The sequence below is a fragment of the Cervus elaphus genome, chromosome 33, assembly GCF_910594005.1.
Source record: "Cervus elaphus chromosome 33, mCerEla1.1, whole genome shotgun sequence".
Classification (NCBI taxonomy): domain Eukaryota; kingdom Metazoa; phylum Chordata; class Mammalia; order Artiodactyla; family Cervidae; genus Cervus; species Cervus elaphus.
The window spans coordinates 60,861,009-60,885,081 of record NC_057847.1 but is presented as its reverse complement, the minus strand read 5'-3'; the positions used below and the strand labels follow the sequence as shown (position 1 = coordinate 60,885,081).

Genomic DNA, 24,073 nt, shown 5'->3' with positions numbered 1-24,073 from the left:
AAAGAGAAATGTACACCCTGTGGTTGTACATGCTCTTTTGGGGAGTGATTATGGATTAGGCCACTTTATCACATACACCTAGACAAATTAGGTATCGTTTTTCTTTTTCAGTCAATCCTGGCTGAGTTCCAGAATGAATCGTCATATTCTGAGTGTATAAATTTCAAGGCATAAATTTGCATTTCTGCTTCAGTTGCTCTGTCAGCTCTAAGAGAATTGCTCAGGGATGCCTTATTGTCAACAACTGAAAGATAACTCTCAAGAGGAGGAAGCTGCAGAAATATGCAACTGTGTTTTTTTGCTTTTTGGTTTTTTTGCCCAAGAGATGGTGGGAGCTAAAACTTTGAGATGTTCCTGATTTGGGTAATGCTGACAGCATCCTTTCCTCTGACAGGGTGGAGACTGTGGGGAAGGAGTCCAGGCCCGCAGCCTCTCCTGTGTGGTCCACAACGGTTCAATATCTCCCTGGACTGTACGTGTAGACAATGCACTGTGTGGAGAGATGCCCTTTCAAGACAGCATCTTGAAACAGCCATGTTCAGTGCCTTGCCCGGGTAGGCAATTTTAAATGATTTGGAGTGCCTTCCATGGTGACCTTTTTATTCCTTTTTCTGTTTTTTGGAGTTCTCTCTCATCCAAGTTGAAGTTTGTAACTAACTTTAATCCATGTGTCATTGGTTATCACTTTGGACTATACCTAACAGCTTCTATAGAGGCAAAGTAGGCTGGCAGGGCAAGTCAGGGGGAAGCACTGGACTTAGAAATGTAAGAGCTAAGTTAGAATCTTGTCACTATCACATCACTGGCATTTTGCCTGGGACATGTACTCTTGTCGCTTTGAGCAGTGGTTGCTCCATCTAGAAAATGTGTTAATAATACCTGACCACACCAAGCACATTTCCAGCATTCAAAAAACATTGACTGAATCCATGAGTGATGAGCCCTGGCTGATGACATGGTGATGACAAGTAAGGCTAAAAATGAAAGTACTCTGTTAAACAAGCAAGTTCTATGTAATTGTGACGGTTATTCTTAGTTACATAAGATTTATGAGTTTATTTTAATCCTAATAACACAACTTACCTTGTATGGCAGGAGCTTAAGGTGGCTAAATATATCCTTATGTATTCTTATAATATGGCATGGAACATATATGTGTGTATATGTACATTCATACATATTGACATATATATATATACACACACAAATTGTGCATGTTTGGATTGTTAAATGAACCATTCTTTAAGTTTAAAGCTACTCTACTTCTTTCCTTTATATAATTTCTGTGAACATCCATTTTATGATGTTATGATGCTCTTTAAAAACTGAGTTGCTATAATCTTTACACATCCTTTTAAAATTTTTATTGTCACTAGTAGACACTAGTGTTCTCCAGATAAAAGTGCCATGATTTGAAGCAAAATAAGGGCAGTATAGTGCTTGGCACTTTTCATTCAACTAAAAACCATAAATTACTTCCTCACTCCTAGTGCTTTCTAATTAGAAAATTTGTCAGCATAGAATTTGTAGTTTCTGGAATGCACCTGGTCACCGCGGCACCACACGAATCCCACTGTGAACCCTGTGTGTGTAAACGGGGTCAGGGGCCAGTTTTCATGGTTTCCTCTGCCCTGTGCTGCATGATCCTCCAGGAGACTGCCATTTAACAGAATGGTCAGCGTGGAGCACGTGTGAGCTGACCTGCATTGATGGAAGAAGCTTCGAGACTCTGGGTCGCCAATCTAGGTCAAGGACATTTATAATTCAGTCTTTTGAGAACCAAGACAGCTGCCCCCAGCAGGTTCTAGAAACACGCCCTTGTACAGGTACCAAAGCACTTTTCAACTCTCAGCCTTGATTGATCAATGCTTATTCTGCTTTGATTGAGGCATAATAGAACCGCTGTTATCGTATTTACTTGCAGGAGGTAAATGTTATCACTACACATGGAAAGCAAGTCTTTGGAACAATAATGAACGAACTGTGTGGTGCCAACGTTCAGATGGCATTAACGTCACAGGTATTCCTGCCTAAGATTCATGTGGGCACTTCGGAAAGATCTCTGAGTGTTGCTGTTGGTGAGAAGAATTAGCTTAAAAAATTATAAGCAAGGGAAGACTGGGGAGTGGACTTAGATGAGCTTCATGGCAAGTTACCATTAGATCTTTGCATCCTAGAAAGCAAACCGTTCTATATGAAGTCCCATAATATATCAGATGGCCTACCTGGGTGGCACAATTGTAAAGAATTCGCCTGCCAGTGCAGGAGCCGTAGGAGACAGGGGTTCAATCCCTGAGTCAGGAAGATCCCCTTGATAAGGAAATGGCAACCTATTCCAGTAGTCTTGCCTGGAGAATTCCATGGACAGAGGAGCCTAATGGGCTACAGTCCATGGTGTCACAAAGAGTTAGATATGACTGAGTGACTAAGCATACACACACACAGTATATCAGACAACTTAACGTAGTTCATTTCAGTTCATTTCAGTCGCTCAGCCGTGTCCGACTCTTTGTGACCCCATGGACTGCAGCACTCCAGGCTTCCCTGTCCATCACCAACTCTCAGAGTTTACTCAAACTCATGTCCATTGAGTCAGTGATGCCATCCAACTATCTTATCCTCTGTCGTCCCCTTCTCCTCCCACCTTCAATCTTTCCCAGCATCAGGGTCTTTTCCAAGGAGTCAGTTCTTCACATCAGGTAGCCAAAGTATTGGAGTTTCAGCTTTAGCATCAGTTGATACATAATAAAATTTCCTTGAATATCATGATCTAAGACAAAAACTGAAAGACACAGATGTTGGTTTAAAACAATGGTCTCTAAAATCGTAAAAGATGTACCTTTTCAGTAAAAGGTATTTGAGAACAGACCTCAAACTATCCTAAAATCCCACACTACTGTGCTCATGTATCATGTTATGAAACATATACAGAAATTGAAATTAAGAGTTGATAAAGATATAATAAAAGCTAAAATATATTAATGATTAAAAACATTTTCCTGTAAATTATAGATGCTTATGTTCATGTACTGAAAGTTTCATTTTTTAACAATGTGGTAGCCTTGATTATTATTTAATATCTGAATAAATATTGAAGGAAGGGTTCCTCATTCATGACAGTGAATGCAATTAGATTCTACAAATGGTCTTCTCAATCATTTTAAAGGGGTTTGCTTCGATGCCTTCTTATGAAAGAAAATCAAATTGTCATTCTTTTTACTTAGTGCCAGGGCTAAGAGCTTGTCAGAATAGAAGAAATCTCGATTTTTCTATTGGAATAGAAAGATTGTCTGCTTCACCTTTTTCTAGCTTACTCGTTTTTTCATTATTGATTGTCCCTTAACCCATAGTTTTTGCATACAATCATTTAAGTGACTTGCCCATTGTGTAAGTTAATGTTAAAACTAAATAGACTGTAAGTCTGCCTAACCAGGAACACAGAAAGCATCACTTGCTGCAGTGTGCTGAGAGTTTACCAACCGGTGAGGGTTCCACTTCCAGATTCTCTGCGCGGAGTACCTCGTGGCTGGTGGACATCCCAGGGCCACCTGATGAATGAGCTCAGGTTACCAGTGTCACCTGCTAAGTATTATCACAGCTTAATTTCATTGCTAAAATGTAAAATGTGGGCTAAAATATACAAATTCTAACATGTTTTTCCTGGCTCTCAGGTGATCTTCTCCCCATGGAGTATACACACTGCATGGTGGAGATCCCTGGTTTAAGGAGGAAAAAACACCACCTCCAAACTCTGTTGGCAGTGACAAGGCTGTGTGGTTACTGCCACTAACACATGATCAATTTCACACCTACCTGCTCATTCTGGATCCTGGTGTTTTGTTTTTTTCCCCTGCGGAAATTATTTTTCAAGCAACAGATTTTAGCTATTTCATTCTTCAGAAAAATGTAGATGCAACTCCCTACACAGCCTTAAGCACAAAATTTTCTCTAGTTACAAAATCATAATTTTATGTTATGGTTATATATTATATAATTGGTTGACAATTATAATAATGCAGAGACTAGAACCTATAAATGCAACCAGTGGTATATAAATGTAGCTTCAATGGTGCCCTTGATAATATGTCAACTTCTTTGCTGGTACTTTGAATCCAGGAAGGCACAACTAATATATAAATGATTTTTAGATTATAGAGATATTATTCCATCTAGTTACTCAAAGCTATTTTAATAAGGACCTGCAAGTACTAGTGTCAGATGTATGATTATCCCTGCTGGAGTGTATACATTTGCTCTTAAAAATACATGTGGCAATCTGTATGTGACTCTGCATGTGTGTGTATATGTGTATTTCTGGCTGAAATACATTTAAAATGTTACCAAAATGTGTAATATTGTGGTCTCATGAATGGGCTAGTGGCATTCTTTTAGTGTTTTGTTGTTGGAAATTGGTCTAGTGCCTAGTTTGGGAGCTGGAAAAAAACTATGTAGACAGATCTTTGAGCGTATATATTTTCTGCTACTGAACTTCAGTTGAGATTTCATCAATTCTTTTACTGATCCTGACACTCACAGGCTTTGCCCTCAAGTGAAGCCATATGATAGAATCACCTGGCCAACATGCAGGTATAAAATCTCAACTGTAAACAACTTCTGTTAGCAGAGCCTCCCATCTCAAACAGCCTCTCCTAGAATAGTCAACAAAATAAAACAGCCACACTGTCAGCAAACAGATTTTTTAAAAAAATAATACTGTTACAAGGTAGCCAGTGTCAGAGAGGAAAAGAAGTGAATATTTACCCTAGAAAAATCTGTAAATGATGGTGGGATTTCCTTTGTAGGAGGCTGCTCCCCTCAGGCACGCCCTGCTGCTATTCGGCAGTGTAACCCAGCTTGCAGAAAACCTTTCTCCTACTGCACACAGGTGAGTCAGGTGCTAGAGCCTTGGACAGTAATTTAATTGTGTTATATATGTGTTGTCTGATGTTTTCCAGTCTCCTTTATCCCAAGCAGCAATTCCATGGGCCCACGATACCACCTAGAGGCATTTGCAGAAGTAATCGCAGCTATTAAGAATTTCTTTGCATGGCCATGTCTTCAAGAAAGCAGTCTTTTATATAAAGCTAACCTCTCTTTCAGATATCTAATCTCTGTTAGCTCTTTTTCACCTTTGATTATTTCCTTCATTCTTAGCCTTTCATATACCTAAACTATTTTGCAAAATCTTTAAAAGGATATGTTCATGTTTGCTAAACATTAGGTACTAAAATTGATTACACTGTGATTAGTGTGTATAAATTTTAGTTGATTTTAAATAAGTTGATAGTATGGTTATGGGTAATAATTATGTGTGTGTATATATATACATTTTTTAAAGCAGAAATTTTTCTCCTTTTCCTTAATTCCCACCCATTACTGCTCAGGATTTAATGCAAAATGTACCATGTATTCTAATCAGTGACGCTCAACGTGTACAGTGTATATAGAAGAAAGGTATGCCCTGTCTCTCAAAGAAAGAAGTTTCTTCTTATAGTGTGTTCTTTCCAAAAATGATTTGGTTAAAATGATTCAAATGCTCCATTCTATTTTATGGACCATCTACTTCAAGTAGAAGTAGGTTAATTCTTTGACACAGGAAAGCTAGGGATTAAGTTGCCAGTGGAAAAAAGAAGGAAAAGAGATCAGCAGCGACTTCATGGGCTAATGATGTTTGTGAAATAGCAGTTGTGGCTTCCCACCAACTCTCTGGATACCCTCTGTAATAAACATAAAATACCTGTTCCCTTGAACCTTTGTCCTATATAACTGGTTACAGCTTTTCATTCAGACTAAATAAAGACACATCTTGAAAAGATGGCTTTCATATCTGAGCTTGTACCAATTTTCTCCATTAGTTTCTCCCCATTGAACACTGAGTAATGTCTTTAATTAAAACCACTGGAAATATTTATAATGATAACTGTCATTATACAATCTCTACCTAAAATTTAGGCATTTATTAATTGTTTTTTAACTTCTAATTTTTAGTTTTAGTATATGTTGCTCCTCAAAATCATGTGTTCAGTCAACAACTTATGACCTAAGAAAATAGTTCAGTTCAGTCACTAAGTCATGTCCAATTCTGCGACCCCATGGACTGTAGCACGCCAGGCCTCACTTTCCATTACCAACTGCCAGAGTTTACTCAAACTCATGTCCATCAAGTCGGTGATGTCATCCAACCATCTCATCCTCTGTCATCCCCTTCTTCTCCCGCCTTCAATCTTTCCCAGCATCAGGGTCTTTTCCAATGAGTCAGGTCTTCGCATCAGGTGGCCAAAGTATTGGAGTTTCAGCTTCAGCATCAGTTCTTCCAATGAACACCCAGGACTCATCTCCTTCAGGATGGACTGGTTGGATCTCCTTGCAGTCCAAGGGTCTCTCAAGAGTCTTCTCCAACAGCACAGATCAAAGCATCAATTATTCAGTGCTCAGCTTTCTTTATGGTCTAACTCTCATAGCCATACATGACTACTGGAAGAACCATAGCTTTGACTAGACAGACCTTTTTTGGCAAAGGCATGTCTCTGCTTTTTAATATGCTGTCTAATGTGGTCATGACTTCTCTTCCAAGGAGTAAGCGCCTTTTAATTTCATGCCCACAGTCACCATCTGCAGTGATTTTGAAGCCCGAAAAAATAAAAGTCCATCACTGTTTCCACTGTTTCCCCATCTATTTCCCATTAAGTGATGGGACCAGATGCCATGGTCTTAGCTTTCTGAATATTGAGTTTTAAGCCAACTTTTTCACTCTCCTGTTTCACCGTCATCAAGAGGCTCTTTAGTTCTTCTTCGCTTTCTGCCATAAGGGTGGTGTCATCTGCATATGTGAGGTTATTGATATTTCTCCCTGCAATCTTGATTCCAGCTTGTGCTTCATCCAGCCCAGTGTTTCTCATGATATACTCTGCATATAAATTAAATAAGCAGGTGACAATATACAGTCATGATATACCCCTTCCCCTATTTGGAACCAGTAAGTATATATGGCTGATGCATAAAGAATGATATGAGTTACCATTTAAGGCTAAGGTATGTTGAGAAAATACCATAGTTTTATGTAAGGAATCCTAATAGCAAAGTCATAGAGATTCATAATCTCATGCTAATTTTCTATTCTCCTCTATTGCCTTTATGTTTCTTGGAGGAAGGAAGAGCAGTTATTTCAGTTTCACTTCCAGAGACAGATAGAAAATCTTTGTCCATTACATTGTATCATTATCAGTTTCTTTGAAAGGCTTATTGTGCATGAAAATTACCAGGAATCCACAGACAAATATGAAAGACCCATTGTCATGATGCCAACTAGGAATTTGATGATGTGTTGTGACACTCAGGTTACTTCAAGATATCTAACTGTCTGCCAAAAGCATATGTCCACAAGAGGGAGGAAAGACAAAGTTTTTTTTTCCCCCCCTTCACAGCCTTGGACTGTCTCCTCTTAGTGCAGAACTAAGTCTGTGAGTGGAGAGCCGGTTCAGTCTAGTTCGTGATCAATGGTAGAAGATGATAGAGGCAGAAAGAGACCTCAAAGAGCACAAAACTCAGAGAAGATATGCACATAATTTCTGTTGCTTTGCTTCTCAATGTTAAGGACAGATTGGAGTAAGCAGGCAGGAATCTGAAATAGCTGGGCGAAGAACCGAAGTAAATTTTTAATTAAAGCTTTAAACACCTCTATAAGAGAGAAAAGGGTGTAGTTCATATTCTCTATTCACAAAAAATTATGGTTTCAATTTGGAAGGTGTAAGAATGATCAACCACTAGAAAGAACTGATGATTTATTGAAGTGTTGACTTTGGAAATCAGAAAGATGAACTATTTATTGAATTTTCATCTCTTTGCCAAGTCTGGTGCTGAAAAATCCTAAATTGCCATGACATAGCATGCAACTATTAAGCAGTTCCAACAATTAAGGTGTTATTTTTTCATCTATACAACTCACTGTGTAACCATAAATGTATTTTTCATGCTGTAGGGTGGAGTGTGTGGTTGTGAGAAAGGCTATACAGAGATCATGAGATCAAATGGTCTCCTGGATTACTGCATGAAGGTGCCAGGCTCAGAGGATAAAAAAGCTGATGTGAAAAACCTTGCTGGGAAAAACAGACCTGTGAATTCAAAAATACATGATATTTTTAAAGGATGGTCTCTCCAGCCCCTTGATCCAGGTACATATCAGTTATGAGTAAGAAATGTAAATTTTCTCTTGAGGGATTAGGGTTCATGTTGTGACCACTGCTCATGATGGAAAGCATGGAGGGAAGAAGGGACAGAAAAGGCAATATGGTCTTGTTCAAGCTTTCTCACACTTGAGTGCCATGTAGTGTAAAACGTTCTCATGGGTGGTTGAGAATAAGTCTGTCAACCCCAGTCTGAGTTTAGGAAACAAAATATTAATCTTTGAAAATGTTGGAATTGTAAATTATCTTTGCCAAAGACTTTATAACTGTGAAGTTTTATATATAATTGAAAAACAAGAAAAGGAATAGATTCTCAGGAACATGGAGTTATGTAGGGAAATTCTAGGTTCCCTATCTGGTTTGAGAAACACTAGTGATATAGTAAAACAGCATCAATTTCAGAGGCCAAGAGACCTTATGTGTATCATGGATCAGAGGTACCCACTTTGTGATTGCATGTAATTTCTTTGCCTCTCTGGAACTGTTTCCTCATCTATGAATCAATCTAGGTCCTGCAGAATTTTCATGAGTATTAGCACAGTGTCAGGCCTACAGGACTCAAAACTTAGTGGAGATCAAGGATAAGAACGAACAGTATTGGATAATTTCTCTGTACCCTATGATTCCATGCTGGTTGTATTGCATGACTCATCTCATTACATTCTTGCAACATAATGAGATGTTGTTATCCCCACTCTAGAGATTAGGATTCTGAAACTGGCAATGCAAACTAATTTGACCAAGGTCACACCACCAGTAAGTGACAGGAAAGTATGAAAGGCAAGCCAATAAGATCCTTACACAGCACTGGTGTCTACTTCCCTCTTTAACAATTGGACAAAAATATGAAAGCAAAATTCTCTGTGCCTAATGTACATACCTCTTCCAGAAAATAAAGTGCTGCAAATGACTGAGGGAGCTAGCATGACTGATGGAAGGAACCTTGAGAGGGAAGACACACATGAAGCTCAGACAAAACATACCTTGGGAACTTTCCGCCCAGGCCCGAAGCCTTGGTTGTACCAAAGTGCCCTGATGACATGCTTAAATGAAGCAAAACTAGAGCCCAGACACAAAGGACCCTAGATCTAGTGGGAGAAACAAGACATTCTGTGACTAGCTTACAAGGATGACCACAAGAACTTAAGTTTTGGTTCCCAAGTACATCTGGGCATGCCGTAGATATTAAAAATCATATTCATTCTGTGAAGTTTAGCTAATTTAGAGAAACAGACTTAAAGTTGAGGGAAGCATGCTATGAAATGCAACCAGGCTCACTCATTGCTTGTAGACCCTATTTCAGGGAGAGAATTAGGATGAGGTTCCAAGGAAATGAGTTTTCAAATCCACAAATGAGGCCCTTAAACTTTGGAAACCTAACTAAAGCATTAATACCATGTATATGACTATACATGTGTGTACACATATATACATAAACACAGATACATACATATATGCATACTCATATATACACTTGTATAATTATGTGTGTGTATAAACATATATGTAAAATATATATTTAGTCTGGGAGAAAGTTTATAACTTTCATTAGGTTCTCATAATGTGGTTGAAAATTTGAGCAACCTCTCAGGAAGGCAATTAGGCAAAACCTATCATACATATATATATACACATATGTACTAAGAGAAGGATGTAAATAATTATATGATTGCTTATTATATAGCAAATGAATGGAAATAACATAAATCTCTACAAACGGAATAACAAAAAAACAAAAATATGATACAACTGTGTAATGTCTCTTAGGGGTATTAAAAAGGATGAGATGGACCTCCCTTTATGAACTAGCATGGAAATATTTTTAATATGTATTGTTAGGTGGAAAAGTAGTACCAAAGTGAATGATAAGGACCATTTGTGTCTTTTTTAAAAAGGGCATGCATGTTGTGTATATACTCATTTGCTTGCATTTGCAGAGAAAACTATGAGATGGTTCATAAATTGGTAACAGTGATAGCACCTGGGGAGGGAGCTCAGGTAGGAAGACTAATTTTCCACTACATATTTTTAATTATTTTTTATTGTAGTATAAATGTTTTACAATGTTCTGTTAGTTTCTGCTGTACAATGAAGTGAATCAGTCACATGCACACATATATCCCCTCTTTCTTGGACTTCCCTCCTCATCGCATCTATCCAGGTCACTACAGAGAACTGAGCTAAGCCCTCTGTACTATAGTGCGATTACAGCATTAGCTTCTTATAAACAGCTATATTAATTCTTCTTTAAGTAACATGATTTAAAGGTCACCCAGATCACATACCTCTGCAATAGGGATTTAAAAGCACTGGATCTTACAATACTTCAGCTCTTTGAGGTTTAGGGGTAATAAGATGAAAGGTGCATTCTTACTCAGGGAAGACTTTTTTTAATTGCCAATGTAAAAAATTTAGAATAGGGGATCACATCATTAGTGTTTCAAAGAGATCAAAATCAAAGCTTTGTTAAAAGTTTTATGACCATAAAAAAATGTCACTACTATGTTGAAAACTCATTCGAAAACTCGATTGAGGCTTGAAAGTGTCTTGTAAGCAAAAACTGTAATACATAGTCACAATATAATTGAAAGTAATAGTGATTTTCTTTCAAACAAATGTTTACAATAGATTTTGTTTTTTATCCTATGAATGTCTTTAGAATAAGATTCTGATAATGTGTTTTTTTGGACCGACAGTTAATTACATTCAGTGTAGTGTAATGAACCTTTGTGTGTACATCTTTCAGAAAGGAACATAATTCCTTTTGTTCCTAATAATAATAATAGCTAAGGCATTGCTATTATCAGTGCAATTCTAAGTTTAATTAACTGTGTGCCCATGTAAAACTTAGCAAAAACCATGTGTTTTCCAGAAACAACTCAAATTTATACATACAGTCAGGTCATATAGTTATATATATATGTCATATAGTTAAAAATCACAAAATAGATCAGACTATTTGGTTCTTTTTTTTTTTTTTAAACTCTTGCAGATATCAAATCCAAAATAATATATACTTCTACATGTGGATATGTTTTGTAATACTTTTGTATTAGAAGTATATATAAATGAAAATAAATTCAAAATATCCTGCCAGTTGTTAGATTTTATGAAATACTGATTGCTGGTCTTTGGCATTGTGAAAAAAATTGATAACCTGTATTTAATATTTTCACCTATTTTTGGACATTTGATAGCTGTCACATGTGTTTCCACGTACGCTTCTGACTTCTGCAAATCTCAGAATTCAGATGAGAAATAAATAATACACTAATTAAATGAGAAATAAAAGCTTTTGTATGCTAAGCCTGTTATTTTTTATTTTAAACAGATGGCCGAGTGAAAATTTGGGTTTATGGCGTTTCAGGTGGTGGTTTTCTTATCATGATTTTCCTAGTATTTACTTCCTACCTTGTTTGGTAAGTACTAACTAGTAAAAATTTTATATTTTCACTGGTGGTATATTACACTAAAAGAAAACTTAGGTTGAAATCTGGTCATTATAACAGGACCCTTAAACTCACAAATAATCACCAACATTAGAATTGCTAAATAGTTGAAGTGGAAGAGTATTATCTTTACTGTCCTCATTTGAAATAACATCTTTGTATTTGGCTTTCATATAATATCACAGGTATACGAGGCAAATCATTAATCAGGGCTTTCCCATTTTACAATTTTGATTTAGATCAGTACCAGTTTAACACACTGGAAATTCCTGGTACCTCTTAGTACCAGGACTTAGTCACAGAGATTCTTTTTTTTTTTTTTTTTTTAATTAAGTGTAGTTGATTTACAATGTTGTGTTAATTTCTGCTGTTAGACAAAGTGATTCAGTTCATAGACACACACAAATACATACACATACCCTGGAGAAGGAAATGACAACCCATTCCAGTATTCTTGCCTGGAGAATCCCATGGACGAGAAGCCTGGCAGGCTGTAGAGCATAGGGTCGCAAAGAGTCGGACGCAACTCAGCATGCACATATGTATACACACACACATTCTTTTTCATTTTCCATTATGGGGACAGGATATAGAAAATAGTTCTCAGTGCTGTATATAGTAGGACCTTGTTATTTATCCATTCTAAATATAAAAGCTTACAACTACTACCGCCCTCCCACTTGGCAACCACACAACTAATCTATATCTCCATGAGTCTGTTTCATAGACATTTTCATTTATTTATTTTAGATTTCACATATAGTGATATCGTAGGACATTTTTGTCTTTCTCTGACTTACTTCACTTACTGTGTTAATGTCTAGGTCCAACCATGTTGCTGCAAATGGCATTATTTCATTCTTTTTTATGGCTGAGTATTATTCCATTGTATATTTAAAAAATTTTCTTTATCCATTCATTTGCCAATGGACATATAGATTTTTTCCATGTCTTGACTATTGGGAATAGTGCTGCTATGAATATAGGGGTGCATGTATTTTTTTAAAGTTTTGTATGGATGTATGGCCAGGACTGGGATTGCTGGATCATTTGGTAATTTTTTTTTTTTTTTTTTGGTATTTCTATTTTTAGTTTTCTGAGGAACTTCCATACTGTTACACACAGTGGCTTCACCAACTTATTCAATACATTCCCATTAACAATACAGGAGGGTTTCTTTTTCTCCATGCTCTTTCCACCATCCTGACTGGTATGAGGTGGTATCTCATTGTGGTTTTGATTTGCACTTTTCTAATAAATAGTGATGTTGAGAATCTTTTCATGTGCCTATTGGCCATCTGAATGTCTTTGGAGAAGTGGCTACTTAAGTCTTGTGCCCATTTTTTTTTAATTGGGTTGTTTTCTTGTTGTTGAGTTGTATGTGTTGTTTGTACATTTTGGAAATCAAGCCCTTGTCAGTCACATGATTTGCAAATATATTCTCTCATTTGTAGGTTGTCTTTTCATTTTGTTTATGGTTTCCTTTACTGTGCCAAAAGCTTGTATGTTTGATTAGGCCCAATTTGTTTATCTTTGTTTTTATTTCTATTGCCTTGGGAGACTGACCTAAGAAAATATTGATACAAATTATGTCAGAGAATGTTTTGCCTATGCTCTGTTCTAGCAGTTATATGATATAATGTCTTAAGTCTTTAAACCATCTTGAGTTTGTGTATGGTGCGAGGATGTGTTCTAACTTCATTGAATTTACATGCATATGTCCAGCTGTCCCAGCACCCCTTGCTGAACAGACTTTTTTTTTTCATCGTATATTCTTGCCTCCTTTGGTCAAAGATGAATTGAGCATAGGTTTGTGGGTTTATTTCACCTTCTTCGTCAGGTTTATTCCTCAGTATTTTATTTTGAGGGGGGGGGTGAGATTTTACAAGGCACTTTTTTTTTAAATTTCCTTTCTGATATCTCTAGCTCCAGGGATTCTGATTTAAGCATCCAGACAACTTGACCACATGCAGGAGTAATTAAAAGAGCCCCAGGTAACTCTAATAGCAGGCAAGGCTGAGATAATTCTAGTTCTTAAATTTTCTTCTCAAACTGACCTATTTTTACCAAGTATGTTAAGTTGACCAGTTGGTTCAAAAAACCTATTAGTGTATTTTGGATAGTAGAGCCAGGTGTTTATCTACAGTAACCAACCATAAAAGAAAATCTGGTTGTCCATTCCAGGAACCCTGTTTTGTAAGTGACTAGTTCCTAAAGTATATTATTCTCACAAAATGATGATTAGTTTATTGTATAGAATATATTTTATTTGATGAGCTGATCTTGAAACCAGACAGAAGTAAATACCTTTGAATGTTTTTAAGTGTGTTGAGAATATTTTATTAGCTTCCTGAAATTTTTCAAAGGATTTTTTTTTAATTTTCATAAGATCAAAGTGTTACTTTGCTTTTTTCTCTAAATTGACACATTTATATTCATCATCTGTCTCAAACTGTTTCCTTGAGAATTTTTGCCCAAGTTTTTAATCTCAATTCAAATCCAGTCTTTGTATTTTAGCTCGTACTTCCAAGGTTACACAGGTTTTTAAGTCTTTGCTCTTGGTCAGTGAAAGTTGCTGAAGAAAATCAAGTGACTTTAATTCTTTCTGCCACCTATAGTGATTGAGATTGAATTTCTAGAAGTTGGATTGCTATCCAGCTAATACTTCCACAGTGTTGCAATAAAAAAGTAACACCTTCAGTTAGTCATTTACCTTAAAATCAAGTGATTTGACCAATTATGTTTGAATTAATTTTGTATTGTCTAGATCCTGTCTTAATGAACAAATGTGAAGTGGAAAGCCTTATATGAGCTTGAGAGTGATAGGAAGCATTCACAGCTAGAAAAGATGAGGAAAAGATCTTAAATTGAAACAAAGAACATAAAGACTTGATAGATGAGAAACTGCTGTCAAAGCAATGGCCCAGTACAGTGTAAGATAATCAGCTAGTCTAGTAGTCTGTGAAAGCTGACTACTTCATAGTCACATCCCTAATTCCAGATTCTATGGTTCCTTCTTTGAATATCCAAAAGATTAATTAACAGCCATAAATTCTGCCCTTTTACATTTCTCCCTTTCTTTCAATTTAAAAGTATGTTACCCTTAATCCATTTCTTCAACAATAAATATTTATTGTAGCCCTTTCTAGGCTCTGGGGATTGATTATATTGTGATGACAAACAATTTTCTAGAGAATTTTTAATATAAAAGGTGAAGGGAATCATCCCCTACTGTTTAGTGGCCAAATTATATAGATATTTATGTATAGTATATCTATTTTTTTCATCCTCAGTATCCACCCTTAATAATCCCCCATTGGAAGTAGCAGTTAGCTCCATATTTGGAAGCCCTACAAATCCTCCTTTCAACTGTCTATAGCCAGATTAGTCTTTTTAAAACTTAGTCAAGTGATCAGCGCCTTTCCTCCTCAAATGCCAGCAGTGGCTTCCCATTGACAGCAACATGGAAGTCATGTTCTGGCTACCTCAAGTCAACATTTCAAGTTTACTATACTCATGTCCATCCAAGTTGGTTGAGATACAACACTTCTTTCAATCTGTTTGGGTTGCTATTTCAGAGGTTTTTATCTCAATATGTAAGTATCTATTAACATATATTAGGGAAGTTTGTCATTTCATTTGTACTGCTCATGTATATTTATGATATCCATTAAAAATACTTTTTATATTGTAATCTTTCATAATATTTATAGGAGTTGAATATAAGGCTACAACCTCTTTCTGAAAGATAGTGTTTTGGGAGACGTTACCTTACATTAGGGTACATACCGTGGTATCTTATTTCACAAGAAAGCTTCCGCTTGCATGGTTTACTCCTTACAGTTCATTCTTCTAGAATTAATTTTCATAAGTTATTGGTATTCTAACAGTTCTTCCCAATAAAAATTTAAATGCCAACTTTTCCTTGTGAAGCAGCCTAAAATAACTTGTATAAGCCACCAACCCTGTGGCATTTACTCCATGCTGGCATTGTAGTTACTTGTATAAAACATCTTCCACCATTTACCAAACCATAAGGACTTGGGGGGTGGGGGAGAAGATGTATAATGACTTATTTATTAAGTGAATGAATCAATGAGTGGATAAGCTAAAAACATCTATTGCCCATGATCTTCAAAGGTCAAGAAAAAAATATAATATTCACATATGTCAAAGTGCTTTACAAAATAGGTTGCCTTATTCGGTCTTTCCAATAATCCAATAAAGTGTCGTTAATATCATCTTTATTTTAAAGAGGGAGTAAGCCATACTCAGAAAAGTTTAATAACTTATATAAGGGAATCAGCTCCAGATTTGTCTTAACCCCTTTCCACTGGACTTCCAGTCTCTGTAATTTCTTGTCCTTAAGTAATCCTGAAAACTCTTTAGACTCAATTTAATGTCTACACCTTTTACATTTTTTAGCAGATCTTCATTTCCCAAGTAAAGTAAGTTATAGACCTGGGAACAGACCTATTGATATCAAAACACTTACTGTTACATATGAGCTGCCTAAAGAATCCAAATAGGTTTTCACAGCATCTATTTCTATTAAATAGCTCGCAGAAGAGTTAGAAGATGACAGTTTTGTAGATTTTATATTTTCTCCTCCAAAATAAAAAGCTTAGGACAAGAGAGCTGCTATAACATGCCAGGTGTTAGGTGTATACTTTAGATGAAAGCAATTTATAATAACATTTGGAAATGTTTTTGAGAAAATAGAGAAAAATAGTCTTCTCAAGGACTGCTTTGTTTAGATATGATCCTTTGTATGTCTACCATAAGCACTTGGGTTTCTTGAAATATTACTGATGCCCTAGCTCCCCTGGCAATAAAGATCCATGAGGTCATTTAGTGGGGACGACCATTGGGTGAGTTTTTAGTTAATCTAGACATAGTGCCTGGAAGTTACTTGGAGAACCACATCTATTCTACCTTGCTCAGCACAATGCAGGGAATGGGCTCTCAAGTTTGAAAGTTTGAAGGCGGTGCTGCCACCTCCGAGGCTCAGCCCTCATGAGTGGCTCACTGTTATTGTCTTCTGGTCTGGGTCCTGTGGCTTGAGATCAAGGGTAGTGAGAAGTGCCAGCACTTACCTGTCTTTTCATAATGAACTCACTTTTCTGGCCTAACAGGTTTATCTTTGCTAAAATGCAAATGATCATGGAAAAAGTGACTTTAAAACGTGTCAGTCAATGACCTCTTACAGCCAGAGCTGCATAATGGTTTTCTTCCTTGTGCAAACTCTAAAAGTGGTAGCGGCTGTCAAGAGTGCTGCATTAGGAAGAATTATGAGGCTGTTCCTGGGCTCAACAGGAAAGAAGTGTGTGATGGATGGGAGATGGCCACTGCGGGCACAGGATGCCTGGGGGTGGCAGCGGCCATGGGCCAGGCATTTATGGGTCCTGATTTAGTGTGAGTGAGGTGGTCACACCTTACCTGATAGCAGAATTGAAGACAGAAAAAATAATTTTAAAAGGATTTCTAAATGAATTTCCTAATAAAGATCAGGAAGGAAGAAAGGAAAGGGAGCAGGGGCTTCTAAAGAAAAGTTTCCTATTTGCTGACTTTGCAGAGGGCAGGCCCCTACTCAGTTCTTCCTCTTAGGGTTCTTTTTAACCAGCCAGGAAGCTCTAAAGCCACAGCTTCTCAGCAGCATTACCACATTATTCAGTGGTTGCTAACTTTTAAACTCTCTACAAGTTCTCAGATCTCACACATTCATGTGTGTGAAAGTCACTCAGTCATGTCTGACTCTTTGCGACCTCATGGCCTATACAGTCCATGGAATTCTCCAGGCCAGAATACTGGAGTGGGTAGCCTTTTCCTTCTCCAGGGGATCTTCCCAACCCAGGGATCAAACCCAGGTCTCCCACATTGCAGGCAGATTCTTTACCAGCTGAGCCACAAGGGAAGACCCTCACACATTCATAGCTGTGATTTTAATACATCAGTTGAGAGCTTACATGGTATGAAGAGAGACATCATTAAATGAAGCCTTTATCACAACCATCCCAGCACATACCACAAAAATCCCAGGCCTACACACTAGGAGCCCTCTCTTTTTTTTCTCCTAGAGGTGAGCACAATGTTCACAATCCCATACCTGTAAATTGATATAAAAATTCAAGTAATATTTGAGCAGAATTTTCTAGGCACAGCTCCTAGAGGTTGGCCAAGTTTAGATGTCTCCTAGGCAATCTTGTTGTCTCTTTGGCGGGGGTGGGGGGTGGGGTGGGGATTTTATTTTTATTGAAGCATACTTAACTTTACAATGTTGTGTTAGTTTTAAGCATACAGCAGTGATTCAGTTATATATATACGTATGTGTGTGTGTGCAAGCTCAGTTGTTGTGTCTGACTCTTTGTGACCCCATGGACTATAGCTGCCAGGCTCCCTGTCCATGGAATTTTCCAGGCAAGAATATTGGAGTGGGTTGCCATTTCTTTCTCTGTAGGTGTGTGTATATATATATATATGTTCCTTTTCAAATTCTTTTCCATTACAGGCTATTACAAGGTGCTGAGTAGAGTTCCTGTGCTATAATGTAGGTCCTTGTTGTTTACCTAGTTCATATATAATATAGTATATATGAATAGTAGTGAGTATATATTAATCCCAATCTCCTAATTTATCTCTAACCACCACCTCCTTTGGTAACCAATACTGTTGTCTTTTCATACTCTTCCCCACACCCCAGGACTTCATTTTCCCATTTTTCTACTATGTAGCTTGTGTGTGCTAAGTCGCTTCAGTTATGTCCAACTCTTTTTGACCCTGTGTATTGTAGCTCGCTAGGCTCCCCTGTCCATGGGAATTCCCAGGCAAGTTCTTTACTACTGGTGCTGCTGGGAAGCCCTAAATGAATGCCAGTTAGGACAAAAATAATGCCATTTGCAGAAACAGGGATAGACCCAGAGATTGCCATACTGAGTGAGGTAAGTCAAAGACAAATATCATAATCACTTATATGTGGAATCTAAAAAAAAAAAAAAATGATACAAATGAACTTACCAACAGAAATACACTCACAGACACAGAAAACAAACATGGTTACCAGGTGGGACAGGATATATTGGGAGTCACATGCTTGTTATTTAGTCTCTAAGTCATGTATGATTCGTTTGCAACCTCATGGACAGTAGCCTGCCTGGTTCCTCTGTCCATGGGATTTCCCAGGCAAGAATACTGGAGTGGGTTGCCAATTCCTTCTCCAGGGGATCTTTCTAACCCAGGAATCCAACCCAAGTCTCCTGCACTGGCAGACAGATTCTTTACCGCTGAGCCTAGGTAACTAATAAGGATCACTGTATAGCAGAGGGAACTCTATTCAATACTCTATAATGACCTATATAGGAAAAGAATCTGACAAAGTGTGGGTATATGTGTGTGTGTGTAACTGATTTACTTTGCTAAACAGCAGAAACTAACAACATTGTAAATCAACTCTACTCCAATAAAATAATTTTTTTAGAGAAGCCTATTCCTCAAAAAAAAAAAAAAAAAAGTGGATTGCCAAATGTAAACTGTTATATAGAGAATGGACAAACAACAAGGTCTGACTGTATAACACAGGGAATTATATTCAATATCTTGTGATAAACTATACTGGAAAAGAAAATGGAAAAGAACATATATACATATAACTAAATCACTGTGCTATACAGCAGAAATTAACAACATTGTAAATCAACTGTATTTCATTAAATTTTTAAAAAAGTGAATTGCCAGAACCTCTGGAAACACCTCCATTTCTTGCCCCTCTCTTTTCTTCCCCTAAAACAGCAGGAGGTGGGGGAGGCAGATGAATCCTATTGTCATTCCAAACGAAAGTCCTCTTATTCTTTTGGACATTAGGACACCTTCTACTACCATCCCTAGGGTGGATAATAGACAAACTGTCACTTCCAATTTGTTGTAAATTCTCATTTGAGTGAGTTTTTAGTCCCTTTAAATGCAGATTAGTGTGCTCTGGACCCAAGCTGGAGCCAGGCAGTGTGACTAGAGCCACTGGCTTCTACACATATATTAATATAGACACATTTGGATGTTATTCAGATAATTATGCAGTCCCTGCTCTCTGAGAAGGGGAACAGGCACAGGGTGAGTATACCTCTGCAGTGAATTTTGAAGCTTATTTCTGCCTCTCCGCTGTTGAGGATGTTTTTGCCTGCAGCCCATGCCCAGCACTCAGTCATCAGCAGACACCCACTGTATGCCGGGTGTGGACACTGTAGGATCTCTGGTTCCTATCAGTAGGCTTTTTAGAAATCATTTCTAATTCACCTCTTCAGCATCTATAAATTGCTTCTAGCATCTATAAGTTGCTTCTAGTCTCAATAAATTGCTTCAAACAAAGTTTCCTGAATTAGAACCTCAGTATTTTAAACTAGGAGATTCTCCCTATAAAAAAAATGTTATCAAACATGTGTCTCTTTTGTGGTAAAATTCATGCATCATACAATTCTCAACTTTTTAGCCATTAAGTAAAAAAAAGCCACACATACAGTATGATTCCATAGGAAATATCCAGAATAGGCAAATTTACAGAGGCAGAAAGTTGATAGGTGGTTGCCAGGGGTAGAAATACCTTATCACATTCCAAAGGCCCCACCTCCAAATACCATCACATTAAGGGTTAAGATTTCAACATATGATTGAGGGGAGGGTAATGCAAATATTGAGTCGATAATGGTTTCCTAATTACTCCCTTTACAATACATTGCATTTTGTAAAATATATAGCCTTATATAAAGCATTACACTAGTCTTCTCCTTTGGATAAATGCTGGTTTCTCAGAGCTGCCTTAAAGAATGGTATTTGGAAAGAAAGTGTCCCAAAGGCTACCTGTTCCAAAGTGTAGACTGCTTCGTGGGAAGAGTTTCCCTTTCGGGTAATGATTATGCAACGTTGCAACATAATGTTCAAAATGCCACTCAATTGTACAGATTAAAATATTTGTTTTTAATTTACATTCACTCAAAATATTAAAAATTAATTATATGTCCAGACAAAAGAGTTGTTTCTACCAAGTGCCTAATTAATAATGTGGATACAAGGAGAATGTACTGAAGGGTTAAAAGTGTTTTTCCTGTGTGTACTAGATGCATTTGGATTCTAGGCTCTGCCAACCATTCAGTGACTTGAGGAAGGTAGTAACCTCTCTAGTCCTTCTCTGTCGAGTGATAATGATAATCCCAGTGCCTCCTTCTCTCACTTTTGGCCTGGGATTTATTGAGGTGTTTTATGTAAAGTGCTCAGCCCAGGGTTTGGCACTTAGTATGTGCATCCAATTAATAACATGCTGCAATAAAATAAATACATAGAAATCTGGAGACAGAGCCAGAGGTGGCTCCCTCTTGGTGAGGACAACCCAAAGAGAGTTGGGCTCTGAAGGCATGGCAAAGCCTAGACACTGAGGACAGAAGGGAGACAGAATGATGGTGGGGAAGGCAGTGTGTAGCAGAATTAAACTGTAAATACCCATTAGTTGACATTCACCCACACTGAGAATCAAAAGGCATAATGAAGCATGGTTTGCCGCAGATCTGGGACGTCACTGAGAGTTTGGGGAGTGTAACTCAGTTTCAGCTTCTCTCTGTGTGAGAAGCAAGAACAGCCCTCTCTAACCTGGCAAAGATGTCCAACTCAGGGAGCACAGAGACCGGAAGAGAATGGTTTTGCCTGGTACAACATCAGTGAAATTCTCCTGACAGACTCTGGAGAAGTGTGTTTACTTAAAAACAGCAGCAGAGTAAAGCAAGAGAATCTGGCTGTTCTAGCTACTTATGATGTTAAAACATCTGCGCTGTGGAGGTCTTAGTAAGCTTAGGAATTAGTGAGCAGCAGATGTTCACATTATAGCATATAAACAAAGGAAAGTGGCCCTTTACCAAGTTCATTGTTTCCACTAAACTATTTTTAAGATTTTTTGGGGAAAAAAAAGGCTTCTCCTGGTTTAAGGGTTAAAGTACACCAGTATTCCAAAAAGGAACCCTCCAGTCCAGAGAAATCAGTCTTTTGTCTAACCACTTGGATCTCTGTATCTCACAGTTTTCTTTGGCAGATGAAACAGAGCTCTGTGAACTTTCTTCATCTCAAGGATTCTTTTCCCTTTACAGCAAGAAGCCAAAACCACATCAAAGCACACCTCCCCAACAGAAGCCTCTGACCTTAGCCTACGATGGAGACTTAGACATGTAACCTGAAAAAAGAAATCCAAATGTAGACATCAACTGCCTTAACCGCTTTCTATTTTGTAGCTCTCAGACTTCTCAGTTTTTTGAGGAATCTCATGGTGTGATATACTGGGCAGAATACAAATACTGCGAAAGTAATATTGCCTCAACTTCATTTGGACATGGAGTCAAGGACTATTAGGTCTGCCATTTTGCTTTCCAGTTGTTTGTGGGTGTGAGTGTTTAATGTTTTTGATTTTCCCAAGGGACCTGAAAACCCTTCTCTTCCTGTTTGAAAATGGGAGGAAGAAAACATGATGGAATTCCCACAGACTTAAGTAAATTTTATCCTCAGCAGCATGATGACAATCCAGAGGCCAAGGCTTTTACTGTAAATGATCAGTCTGACACCACATTCTTATGCACTATATTAGTGCAAATCCTTATTCTTCCCATACTTCAACACTGAGTTTTCTAGAATTTACATTGGTTCAAAGACTTTCAAATTGGATTGCCTATTTTCATGAACACAGAGAGAATGGGTTACCATTTCAGAAATTCTGAGTTTTTACCTTTACAGATTGTATTTTGTTTTGTAGTCAGGAGGATGATGGCACTTCATGGGTTGCATCTATTGAAATCAAATGAAATGTGTGTAATTGCTGGACTAGATGAAAGCTAGGTGGTTTTGAATGAAATGTGTATTGAATGTTAGGGTGTACAAATGAAACCAGAGGTTATATTGGAAAAAAGAGGTAAATTATTTAATTACTAAAACTGTATTTTAACAAAAACCTTACCATGTAGATATAGCATTAGCCACACACAGTTGTAATTCAGTTTAATGATGACAAACTCTGCTTTTGTAATTTCAATTTTCTTATCTGAATATTTATAAATTCTTTTTTTGAATTTAATTATCTGACCTCATTTAATATACATCGAACACCGATCCTGTTTGTAGCAAGTCTTGCTTTTATAAGGTTTCAATAATATCTAAAACAACACATGAAAGAGCTGAAACCGTTTTATGAAGATGAATGTTTGTAATCGTAGATGTTGAGAAGTAAGAAGGTGCCATCTTGTGGTATTGACTTGTATTTATAACAAATAAAGTGTTCAAGAGCCTGAAATGTTGACTGCTGTAGACTTATTCCCTGCTGAAGAGCCCATGATTTGACAAAGACAGCTTTAATAACAGCTTCCCAATGTCACTGTTTTAGAGGCTGACAGCTGAAACCACTGACAGAGGAAAGGAATCCTTCCCCACATGCTCAACACTATTGGTTACACTGTGCAATGGAGACAAGCATGATTACACAGAGTCGCTCTGCAGGCATATTGAAAGCTTAGCTAACATTAGAACAAACCACTGTGTAACATTGCAAACACTGATATGTAAATGAACTGGGTGGCCTGAGAAAACAGAAATCTTAGAAATATGATACAATGAGCAAGTTAGAGAATGTTTTTTACTTATATTGGGACTTTTGCTTTTGCTAATCATTTTAACACTAATTGATTTTCTTCAATGGGACCATGGTTTTACATGAAAAAATTCAATGAAAAGAGAATAGTTGATGTCAATATTGTAGTTGAGGGAACAGCTCCTAGAGTTGTCCTTTCATTACTTCACTTAGGCTAAAAAGCTTCAGAAGACTTCCTGGTAGCCCAAGAGATCCTGCGTCAGAGATCAAATCCCAGCTACACCCTTTACTGCCTGTGTGATCCTGTGCAAGGATGCTAAATTCTCTCCGCCTCAGTTGTGTGACCCACAAAATGAGATAATGAAATTATTTTTCGCCTAAGGTAGACATTAACAATAAATGTTAAAGGGATTCTGGTTCAAGATGGCCACATAGGAGAATTCTGAACTTACCTGCTCCCACAAACATGCCAAATCTACAGCTCCCTATGGAACAATCTTCCACAAGAAATCCAAAAACCAGCTGAGTGACTCCTACACATCAGGCACACAAGAAAAAAATGCACATCAAAATAGGTAGGAGAGACTGAGACACAACCTCTCTGTAAGTTCCACCTCTGTGCAGTCTTCCACAGCAGGGAAAACATCCCTCAGATTCTGAGAAGTAAGGCTTGAACCTCACCTTTGGCACCCAAACTTTTAAGATCTGCACCTAAGAGGTCTTCAAACCATCTAATTTTGAAAATTAACAGGACTTGTTACTACAAGACCCACAAAAGCATAGGAAATGAAGAAACAGTATTTAAAAAGCTTGCACAAACTTACTGTGGCCACCTT

General features: G+C 37.4%; 1 protein-coding gene across 1 annotated transcript in view; it reads left to right on the top strand.

Annotated features, from left to right (window-relative positions):
- The window catches only part of THSD7B (thrombospondin type 1 domain containing 7B), a 989,572-nt gene extending 966,565 nt beyond the window's left edge, over window positions 1–23,007 (top strand). Inside the window, exons 22-28 of the mRNA XM_043894410.1 lie at window positions 395–554; window positions 1,653–1,826; window positions 1,925–2,020; window positions 4,803–4,885; window positions 7,979–8,171; window positions 11,515–11,602; window positions 21,754–23,007. Of these exons, the coding sequence (XP_043750345.1) occupies window positions 395–554; window positions 1,653–1,826; window positions 1,925–2,020; window positions 4,803–4,885; window positions 7,979–8,171; window positions 11,515–11,602; window positions 21,754–21,835 (876 nt within the window). The 3' untranslated portion in view covers window positions 21,836–23,007. The remainder of the gene's footprint in view (window positions 1–394; window positions 555–1,652; window positions 1,827–1,924; window positions 2,021–4,802; window positions 4,886–7,978; window positions 8,172–11,514; window positions 11,603–21,753) is intronic.
- The last annotated feature ends 1,066 nt before the right edge of the window (window positions 23,008–24,073 follow it).